This window comes from Carlito syrichta, unplaced genomic scaffold (assembly GCF_000164805.1).
Source record: "Carlito syrichta isolate Samal-C Ts95f unplaced genomic scaffold, Tarsius_syrichta-2.0.1 Scaffold315828, whole genome shotgun sequence".
Taxonomy (NCBI): domain Eukaryota; kingdom Metazoa; phylum Chordata; class Mammalia; order Primates; family Tarsiidae; genus Carlito; species Carlito syrichta.
In genome coordinates, this window is record NW_007259924.1 from 39,057 (window position 1) to 50,208 (window position 11,152).

The following is an 11,152-nucleotide window of genomic DNA, read 5'->3' on the forward strand; positions in this document are numbered from 1 at the left end:
AAAAAAAAAAAAAAAAAAAAAAAAAGAAAAGAAAAAAGAAATACAATCACTGGATCAAAGGCTGAGAACATGAAGACTTATGTTGCCAAATTGCCCTCCAAAAAGTTTGTACAAGCTGGGTGTGGTGGCTCAAGCCTGTATTCCCAGCACTTTGGACGCTGAGGTGAGAGGACTGCCTGGGCCCTGGGTTCGAGACCAACCTGGGCACCGCGGTGAGACCTTGTCTCTACAATAAATCAAAAAAATTAGCTGGGCATGGTGGCATGCACCTGTGGTTCCCGCTACGTGGAAAGCTGAGGCAGAAGGATCTCCTGAGCCCAGTACCAGGTTGCAGTGGCTGTGAGCGTGGCACTGTGCTCCAGCCTGGGCAACAGAGTGAGACTTCAACTAAAAAAAAAAAAAAAAAAAAAAAGGTTTGTACCATTTCATATTTGCATTAGTAGTTGATGAGTTCCCAGTTCCCAATTTGGGAATTTTTTCAAATTCCCAAAAATGGTATTTTGAAAAGATTGTCAATAAGGAGAAATGTTATCTTTTTTAAAATATCATCTTTGTCCATTTGATATTTTTCATGTTTACTGAGCATATCTACTTCTTTGAAACAAGTTCTTTAAAAATTACTTGTCTACAGTCAGACATAGTGGTGCGTGCCTATAGTTCCATCTACTAGGAAGGCTGAGGCAGAAGGATCGCCGGAGCCCAGCAGGTTGAGGCTGCGGTGGCCGGGAGCGGCCAACTGCACTTCAGGCTGGGCAACAGAGAGACACTTCAACTCAAAAAAAAAAAAAAAAATTACTTGTTCAAGTACTTTATTAAGGAAAAATGACCAATCTCTATTCCTAACTCTCCAATCCTATCAACAAGATAACACTGGCCCATCCACCTAAAAGTCACAGTGATTAATGCTACGAAAAAGGAATACTGTAGCCCCAATGTCTAATAATTTGCCACTGTGAAAAAGACCATCATTACACACTGTATGCAGGTATCAAATATCACATGTACTCCAAAAATATGTACAACAATTAAGCTTTCTTTTTTTTGAGTTGAAGTCTCACTGTCATCCAGGGCAGAGTGCAGTGGCATGCTCACTGCCACTGCAGCCTCGACCTGCTGGGCTCAAGTCATCTTTCCACCTCAACCCTCCAAGTAGCTGGAACTACAGGTGCATGCCACCATGTCCGGCTAATTTGTTGATTTATTGCAGAGACAAGGTCTCGCCAAGTTGCCCAAGCTGGTCTCAAATCCCTGGGCTCAGGCAATCCTCTTGCCCCCTCCTCCCGGAGTGCTAGGATAACAGGCATGGGCTACCATGCCTGGCCAATTATGTATTAATAGGAGACCTTTTTTTTTTCTTTTTGAGTGGGAGTCTCACTCTGTCACCCAGACTGGAGTGCAGTGGCCGCTCCTGGCCACCGCAGCCTCGACCTGCTAGGCTCCGGCAATCCTTCCACCTCAGCCTTCCGAGTAGCCAGAATTACAGGCATGCGCTACCACGCCTGGCTGATTTTTTGATTTATTGTAGAGATGAGGTCTTGCTGCCCAGGCAGGTCTCGAACCCGCGGGCTCAGGCAATCCACTCACCTCAATCTCCCAAAGGCGCGGGATTACAGGCTGAGCCACCGAGCCCGGCTGCTTATTACTTTTTTTATTTTTTGAGTTGGAGTCTCACTCTGTCGCCCAGACTGGAGTGCAGTGGCCGCTCCCAGTCACCACAGCCTTGACCCACTGGGCTCCGGCGATCCTTCCACCTCAGCCTTCCGAGTAGCCAGAATTACAGGCACGCGCTACCACACCCAGCTGATTTTTGATTTATTGTAGAGATGAGGTCTTGCCAAATTGCCCAGGCGGTTCTCGAACCCATGGGCTCAGGCAAACCACTCACCTCTGCCTCCCAAAGACGCGGGATTACAGGCTGAGCCACCAAGCCCAGCTTGCTTATTACTTTTTAAAGAGACAGGTTCTCATTATGCTGCCCAGGCTGAACTGCAGTGACTATTCACAGGCATGAGTATCATGCACTGTAGCCTTGAACTCCTAGCCTCAAATGATTCTCTTACTTCAGACTATCAGGTAACTGGGACTACAAGCATATACCACCATGCCTAGAGACTTAATTATTTTGCTCAATGTTAGAAAACTGTTATTCCAGAATAACCAGAAAAAAGTACACTTAAAATTCAATCCACTACTGGAGAGAGGTGAATAGAAGATAGAATATTAGCCTTACAAGAGGTGAATAGAAGAATAGAGATAGAATATCAACCTTGCAAGCTAACCTAAAGTCCTCAGTGCAGAATAAGTACTTATGAGTGCCTTCTTTTTTTTTTTTCTTTTTTTGAATTGGAGTCTCACTCTGTCACCCAGGCTGGAATGCAGTGGCACGCTCAGTCCCTGCAGCCTCTACCTGCTGGACTCAGGTGATCCTTCTGCCTCAAGCCTTTCAAGTAGCTGGAATTCAGGCATATGCCACCACACCCGGTTAATTTTTTGATTTATTGTAGAGATAAGGTCTCGCCAAGTTGCCCAGGTTGGCCTCAAACCCGAGGACTCAGGCAGTTCTCTCACCTCAGTCTCCCAAACTGCTAGGATTACAGGCTGAGCCACTGAGCCTGGTCTACACATTTCTTATATTGCAAAAAGTTCTTCTGGGGAATTCATGGCTGTATGTTGTTTAATAGCCTAAACTCAAGAATGGCTCGTCTCCAATGGAAGATACCAAAACAGATGCTAACAGCCAGGATTGTCCAGCTACGGCAAACATTCCCCAGGCAGCAGCAGAACGTGATTTCAATAGTTTCCACTGCAGGAGTAGAGAGACAAATTTTGGCTATGAACATATCAGAGACATGCTGGCGCTGTCTTCTGGAGCTTCTCTTTAAAGAGGTGGATCACTGATGAAGAATTATTCCAATCCAACTCTAGTAAAGAAATATATGGCCACCTCACCAATCACTGCAAGGCTAATTCAGTATGACCTTTCAGGTCTATGGAGCAACTATGTCAAGTACTGGGTCAGTGTGAGTATCGGGATCCCTGGTCAAGAACGCTCCAGGGTAGAGTGGCAGGGAGACCGCCTCACACCAGCAGAGCATCCATGGCTTAGAAAACGGTCCTGATCATACCTGGGGATAAAGTTGTCCCTGCTAAAGTTTACTATAGGTCAAGGTACAATGGTCAAAATGGTTTTTATTACTACTGCCCCTTTTGAGGCAGTGTTGGCAGGTAAGTGTTCAGTAAGTGTTAGATATTAGATATTATTCTTAATTTGTTCCCAGGTTTGAGAAGCTCAGAACATAGTTGGAAGACAGAAAGGCATGCACATGGTGAGTGGTGAGCAAGGAGTAACAGTTGTCTTACTTCGGAAGACAATGCCCTCCCCACCCTGCTTTCACTTTCAACTGGTGTTCCTGCAAAAAACAGTAGCAACTACAAACTGTGTCCTGAGATACAACACAATCCCAATGAAAGAGCAACTCTGACTACCCCTAAACACTGCCAAGCTACTCTTTTGACTCAAAGAAGGAAGGCTACCACTCCCTGACAGCCATTGTTATGGTTCCTCTACTACTGTACTAGGCCAAGTGAAATGTGTTTTGGGAGAACACATTTGTTATGTTAGAAGAACAAATAAGACTACTAAGCCAAATCCCTTTGAAAGATCAGTGCGAGAAAAATTGGCAGCTCATCTGGCACAAAGGTAGGAAGTGAATTCAATTCATTTCTTGTACAAATGCTACATGGTGTGAACTGGGCTATGACTTTTTGCTTAGCAACCCCAGCAGACACAGAAATGCAAGCAAAACACCACGGGAAACCTTTGATATACTTTAACTATAAATTATTATTATTATTATTTGAGTTGGAGTCTCACTCTGTCGCCCAGACTGGAGTGCAGGGGCCACTCCCGGCCACCGCAGCCTCGACCTGCTGGGCTCCAGCAATCCTTCCCCGTTCCGGCAATCTTTCCGCCTCAGCCTTCCAAGTAGTGGGAACTACAGGCGCACGCTACCACACCTGGCTAATCTTCTGATTTATTGTAGAGATGAGATCTCGCCAAGTTGCCCAGATGGGTCTCGAACCCACAGGCTCAGGCAATCCACTCACCTCAACCTCCCAAAGCACGGGATTACAGACTGAGCCACCGAGCCCAGCTAACTATAAATTATTTTTCTATTCTACTGACACCGTAATTCCACAGAGAAATGCCTGTTTTGTGTACTACTGCGGCAGTCAGATATATGGGGCAATGGAGCTTCATTGATCCAAACTCCAGAAAGGGAGGCAGGAGAACACACATAAGTCTTAGATAAGTCCAAACATCACTACAGCTATGTGTTCTGGCTCCTTTTCCCTCCTTCCTCTCCCTCCAACCACATGCAGGAAACACAAGGGCGGGAAAGGAAGGAGACAAAGTCAGTCAGTCTAGAGAACAGAACCAATGACAGGATTCTCATAGCTGTCTGGGACTTGGAAAACCTCGCCGACTTGTTCTACATCAACTCTGTGCTGGATTATGTGTGCAGTTATGAATTAACACATACAGAAATCCAAATCAATGCAACCAGTGGATATTCTTCTGGTTTCTCTGTACCTGTTCAACCTTGTCAGTTTTTATAACACTACTCCCTAAGGGTCTTATGAGCTGGGCATGGTGGCTCACACCTGTAATCCCAGCACTTTGGGAGGCTGAGGCAAAAGGATTGCGTGAGCCCACAGGTGAGAGACCAGCCTGGGCAACTTGGCAAGACCTCATCTTTACAATAAATAAAAAAATTAGCCAGGCATGGTTCCAGCTACTTGGAAAGCTGAAGTGGAAGGATCACCTGAATCCAGCAGGTCAAGGATGCGGTGGCCGTAGAGCATGCCACTGCACTCTAGCCTGGGCGACAGAGTGAGACTCTGACTTGAGTGAATGAATGAATGAATGTGGTATGAAGAACACCAGAGAGCTGGGTACAGTGGCTCATGCCTGTAATCCCAGCACTTCGGGAGGTGGAGGTAAGAGGACTTCCTGAGCTCAGGGGTTCAAGACCAGTCTGGGCAATATAGCAAGAACTCATCTCTACAAAAAAAAAAAAAATCAAAAAAGTTAGCCAGGCCAGGCTTGGTGGCTCAGCCTGTAATCTCAGCACTTTGGGAAGCCGAGGCAAGTGGATTGCCTGAGCCAACAGGTTCTAGACCAGCCCGGGCAACTTGGCGAGACCTCAGTCTCTACAATAAATCAAAAAATTAGCCAAGTGTGATAATGTATGCCTGTAGTTCTGGTTACCTGGAAGGTTGAGGCAGAAGGATCACTGGAGCCCAGCAGGTCAACGCTGGAGTGGCAGTGAATGTGCCACTGCACTCCAGCCTGGGCAACAGAGACGCCAACTCAAAAAAATAAAAAAATAAAGTTAGCCAGTAGTGGGGCACACCTTTGGTAATAGTTAGCCAGCAGTGGGGCACACCTGTAGTCCTAGCTACTTGGGAGGCTGAAGTGGAAAAATCGCCTGAGCCAGGAAGTGAGCTGTAATCACACCAACTACACTCCAGACTGGATGACAGTGAGAGTCTGACAAAAAACAAAAAAAACCTCTTCATCATTGACTTCACATAGCAAGTGTGTAGTGTTTGAATGCTAAAGTCACTTTTCTTTTCTTTTTTTTCAAGTTGGAGTCTCACTCTGTCGCCCAGACTGGAGTACAGTGGCCGCTCCCGGCCTCTACAGCCTCGATCTGCTGGACTTCGGTGATCCTTCCACCTCAGCCTTCTGAGTAGCCGAAATTACAGGCATGCGCTACCACTCCCGGCTGATTTTTTGATTTATTGTAGAGATGAGGTCTCACCAAGTTGCCCAGGCGGGTCTCGAACCCGCAGGCTCAGGCAATCCACTCACCTCAGCCTCCCAAAGCACGGGATTACAGGCTGAGCCACCAAGCCTGGCCGTCTATTTTTCTTGTGAGTTGGAGTCTCACTCTGTCACCCAGACTGGAGTGCAGTGGCACACTCCTGGCCAACGCAGCCTCGACCTGCTGAGCTCCGGCGATCCTTCCGCCTCAGCCTTCCAAGTAGCCGGAACTACAGTGCGCACTACCACGCCTGGCTAATTTTTTGATTTATTGTAGAGATGAGGTCTCGTCAAGTTGCCCAGGTGGGTCTTGAACCCATGAGCTCGGGCAACACACTCACCTCAGCCTTCCAAAGCACGGGATTACAGGCTAAGCCACCAAGTCAGGCTTAAAGCCACTTTTCATCCTTTCCTTTTGGTCTTTAAACAGAACCTGGGAAGCCAGGCATGGTGGCTCACACCTGTAATCCCAGCACTTTGGGAGGCCGAGGCGAGAGGATTGCTTGAGCCCAGGGCTTTGAGACCAGCTTGGGCAACATGGCAAGACCTTATCTCTACAATAAGTCAAAAAATTAGCCAGGCATGGTGGTGCGTGCCTGTAGTTCCAGCTACTTGGAAGGTTGTAGTGGAAGGATCGCCTGAGCCCAGGAGGTCGAGGCTGCAGTGGCTGAATATGCCAGTGTACTCCAGCCTGGGCGACAGAGTGAAACTCTAACTCAAAAATAAACACATAAACACACACACACACACACACAAACACACTGAACCTAGAACTCCAGGGTAGAGATAAAGTACTAATAAAGGTAGAGTCCTCTATGTGTACTGCTGGGATCCCAAAAGAAAGCTGGCTTAGACAAAATAATATAGTATAAAAACATCACCTTCTTACTCAATCATTTAATAGTTGTGTGATCTTAGGTGAGTTACTGAATCTGTGACTCTCAGTCTCTTCAACAAAATGGATACACATATATATAAATATTTTGAGTCGCAGTCTTACTGTTTCACCCAGGTTGGGGTGCAACGGCACGCTCATGGCCACCACAGCCTCCACCTGCCGGGCTCAGGTGATCCTTCCACCTCAACCTTCCAAGTAGCTGGAACTACAAGCATATGCCACCATGTCCGGCTAATTTTTTAAAATTATTATAGAGACGAGGTCTAGCCGTGTTGCCCAGGCTGGTCTCGAACCTGTGGGCTCAGGCAATACTCTCGCCTCTGCCTCCCAAAGTGCTAGGATTAAAGGCATGAACCATTCCTGGGTGGAAATACTTGATTATTTTTTTGAGTTAGAGTCTCACTCTTGTCGCCCAGGATGGAGTGCAGTGGCATGCTCACGGCCACTGCAGCCTTGACCTATTGGGCTCAGGCGATCCTTCCACCTCAATCTTCCATATAGCTGGAACTATGGACACATGCCACGACGTCTGGCTAGTTTTTGTGACTTATTGTAGAGACGAGGTCTCAACAAGTTGCCCAGGCTGTCTTGAACTCCTGGGTTCAGGCAATCCTCTTGCCTCGGCCTCCCAAAGTGCTGGGATTACAGGTTGAGCCACCACACCCAGCCTGGAAATATTTTAATAAAGGGAGATGACAGTACGTACCTCATTAGATTGTTATAGATAGTACATGAAATAAAGGCACATAAAGTATTCAGCAAAGTACCTGGCATAGAATAACCAGTCAATAAACATTAGCTATTAATATTGTATATGTCTCTCTAAAATTCAAGAAAATCCTCTATGCAGCTTCCAATGAAAAAGAGCTTGCTAGGCGTGGTGGCTCAAGCCTGTAATTCCAGTGCTTCTGATGCCGAGGTGAGAGGACTGCCTGAGCCCAGGGGTTTGAGACCACCTGGGCAACCTGGCAAGAACTCATCTCTACAATAAGTCAAAAATTTAGCCAGGCATGGTGGCACACATCTGTATTTCCAGCTACTTGAAAGGCTGAAGCAGAAGGATTGTCTGAACCTGGTGGGCCGAGGCTGCGGTGGCCATGAGCATGCCACTGCACTCCTGCCTGAGCAACAGAGTGAGACTCCAATTAAAAAAAAAAAGCAATGGAATCATTTGCCTTGCATAGATAATGGGGCACATGGCATGTGGAAAACGGGGTTCATGGCAGAAAAAAATCACCACAATGCTCATGAACTTTCCACACCCATCTACAAACTCTGACAATCTTCACCTCTCCTGAGTCAAGGAGCTGACCTCTTATCTGTTTTGCAAAGGTGGAGCTCAGTATCAAGGTAAACATCAAGATATAAAATAATAATGCTAAGGTGTAAAAAAAGATCAAGCTAGCTAACTTGCCTGCTGCCATTTCCAAATTTTGCAACCAACAAAACACATATACAAACAAAAGGTAGACAAAAATTTTTAAGAGATGGGGGTCTTGTTCTGTTGTTCAGGCTGGAGTGCATCGGTGTAATCATAGTTCACTGCAGTCTTGACCTCGTGGGCTAACATGATCCTCCTGCCTAAGCCTCCTGAGTAGCCGGAACTACAGGTGTGTGCCACCGTGTCCAGCTATTCCTTTTATTTTTTTATAGAACTGGGGATCTCGCTATGCTGCCCAGGCTGGTCTCAAACTCCTGGGCTCAAGCAATCCTCCCACCTTGGCCTCCCAGAGTGCTGGGATTACAGGTGTGAGCTACCACTCCTGGCCAGATGGTAGAAAACTGAATTTGAATGAGTTGGCAATCACAATACTGCCATGTAATGCAATACTCTAGACACTATCCATGTAGGAAGCATCAAAATAGAATATATTGTTATAAATCGTGTTATAAATCTATTAAACTGACTAGACAGAGAAAATATAGGATAATCTGTGAACCTAAAGGCGCCATACTTATTTTTTTTTAATTGATATGCATTAACAACAAAAGACTGCCTAGCCCATCTCTCCATTTCTGGCCAGAGTGAGTAAATCTAAATTAGGACTATCCAAAAAGGGCAAGTCTGCCAAGGCTGGCTCAGGATCCTCCCAATTCATGCGGCACTGGCCTGGATCTAGTCTCAGCGAGTCAGGAGGAAACTGCTTCAACTTGGGAACAGTGAGAAGGCACTAGGACTCCCGATACTGTCACACAGCTACACAGATAATAACCTCAGAATTACTCTGCACCTCACAAATCTCAAGAACTAAGTGCATATACACCCTTCACATTTCCACAACTCCAATGGCATGGGTAAGACAGTCACATCTCAATGATCCCTGGCAAGGAAAAACTAGCGCAGATCACTTACATTCTTGGGAGGATCTGCACAGCAGGGTCTGTTCCTGATACCTAGGAAGACTCAGGCCTCAGCCCCAACTTACTAAGGAAGGAGCGGCCCTGAAGTATAGACTGACAACGGCTATGTCCAGGGAAAACGAAGTCCCATTCACTTTCAGGGAAGGAATGGTTTTCTTTCAGGGAAGGAATGGTTTGTTGGCTGATTTATGGATTATTTTCTGGGGGGGGGCCCTATCCTCCACTAAACACTCTGAAAACTAGAACCCCCTGAGAAGTCTTGGACGCTAAGATCCCTTGGACAGTCAACCAGGAATCAAGTTATTCTAAGCTAGCCATAGAAGGCTTTCTTCTATCACCAAGACACTTAGTTCACCACCTTCGTCCTCCACGGGGGAAGAAGACGGTAAAAGTATTTTGGAAAAATGCCCAAGAAAGGAAAAAGCTGACCGGCTTCCTGAGGGTGTCTCCATCCCTCCCGGCCAGTTTGTGGTGACTTCCTACCCAAGGCCACCAGGGGAGTATGGCCCAGCTCGGCTCTCCAACACCGCAGGAAATGTTTCAAGCCTAAAAGCCACTTGTAGGATTATCGGATTCATTCTGGGCACTGCTGCCAACTGATGCCCCCGCGGTGCCAACATCTCCCTCGGCTCTTTGTCCCCACGTTGCCTTGCCTGCCCTAGCCCGGTGCCTGGCCCCACCCTGGGGCCGAGGCAGTTCCCCTTCCCCTGGGCTGCCCTCCCAAGGCACACCCAGAGGCCTCGGTCAGCGGCTCCTCTCCCCCACACTCCCGCTGGTCGGTGGGAACGAGGCCGAGCAGCAGGCTGCCTCCCGGCACAGTCGTCCCGCCGTCTGCCCACGACCCTCGTGGCGGTCAGCTCTCGAGGAGCAGCCGGCCAGCCTGGGAGTTCCGCGGCCCTCACCCCCGCCCGGGCCTCCCGTCCCGTCCGACCCTCACCGGGCGGCGGCTGAGCGGGCGACGGCGGCAGCGGCGGGCGCGGGCCGCTGCTGTTGATGATGTAGTGGGAGACGCGCGAGTTCTCGGAGACGCTGAGCACATAGTCCCCGGGGCTGGTGCTCGAGTCCCGCACCAGGAACACCCCGTGCCGCTGGCCCTGCAACAGCGCCACCGCCTCCTGCCGGCTCAACCGCCCCCAGTACCAGCTACTCCGCTCCTCCGAGTCGAAGTTGCCCGCCATGGCCGCCTCCGCGCCTACACGCTGGGCCGCCGCCGCCGCGCGCGCCCTCCAGCCCCGGCGCCCGCCGCCCAGCGGACCGGCCCCGGTCTCAGCCTCACAGCAGCCCCCGAAATGGCGGCGGCGGCCGCGGGCCTTCCCCACCGGAAATGACGCGATCCCTGCCCGAGGGAGGCTGCCGGGAAGGGGACCGGGGTCCGCCATTGGGAGAAGGGCAAGAGGGCCTTCGCGCGCGCACTGCGCATGCGTCCTCATGGGCGTCACCGCCTGGCCCGGGCGGAGACTGCAGAAGGTGGGGAGGCGGGGCCTAGGGCCGAGGGGCGGGGCCTCAGCCTGCAGTCTGCAGAGATGTGTGTTTGGCTGTGGGGTGCTTCTCTCTACCTGGCTTCAAGTTCCTGTGAGGCCTAGGACTTACAGGCAGCAACTCCCAAACAGAATTGGAGTAGAAAGGTGGATGTGGCCCCAGGGCCTGAGTTCTCGGCCGGCTCCCTGAGATGTTAATCTTTTTCTGCTACTTACATCAGCTTCGCCACAGGCCGGCTAAAGTTCATGTTTTCATTGGTTCATTCAACAAACAGTTATTGACACACCACTTGCCGTGCGGGTAAAAAAAAAAAAGGTGATCAAAGTTGGACTCTGCTCTCACTAAATTTACAGACCAGTGGGAGGAACCAGGAAATAACGACAAAAGGATGACAAAGGCTATAATGGGAAACAGATAAGGACACAGAGCAGAGCACCCAATCCAGTCTAGAGAAATCTAAGAGGGCTTTCCAGAAGAGGTGGCTTGGGTTGAATGTTGAATGGTAAGTGGGGAAGGGCATTCAAGGCAAAAGGAACAGAGTGTGCCAAGTAGAAGTATGGAGTTCTCTCTATTGAGGCTCCTAG

At 48.8% G+C, this 11,152-nt stretch overlaps 1 protein-coding gene across 2 annotated transcripts in view; it reads right to left on the reverse strand.

Moving 5' to 3' along the window:
• Window positions 1–10,497, reverse strand: part of CRK (CRK proto-oncogene, adaptor protein) — a 34,704-nt gene extending 24,207 nt beyond the window's left edge. For both annotated transcript variants that reach the window (XM_008073360.2, XM_008073359.2), the window contains exon 1: window positions 10,027–10,497. In XM_008073360.2, the coding sequence (XP_008071551.2) occupies window positions 10,027–10,468 (442 nt within the window). In that variant the 5' untranslated portion in view covers window positions 10,469–10,497. The remainder of the gene's footprint in view (window positions 1–10,026) is intronic.
• Window positions 10,498–11,152: the final 655 nt, after the last annotated feature.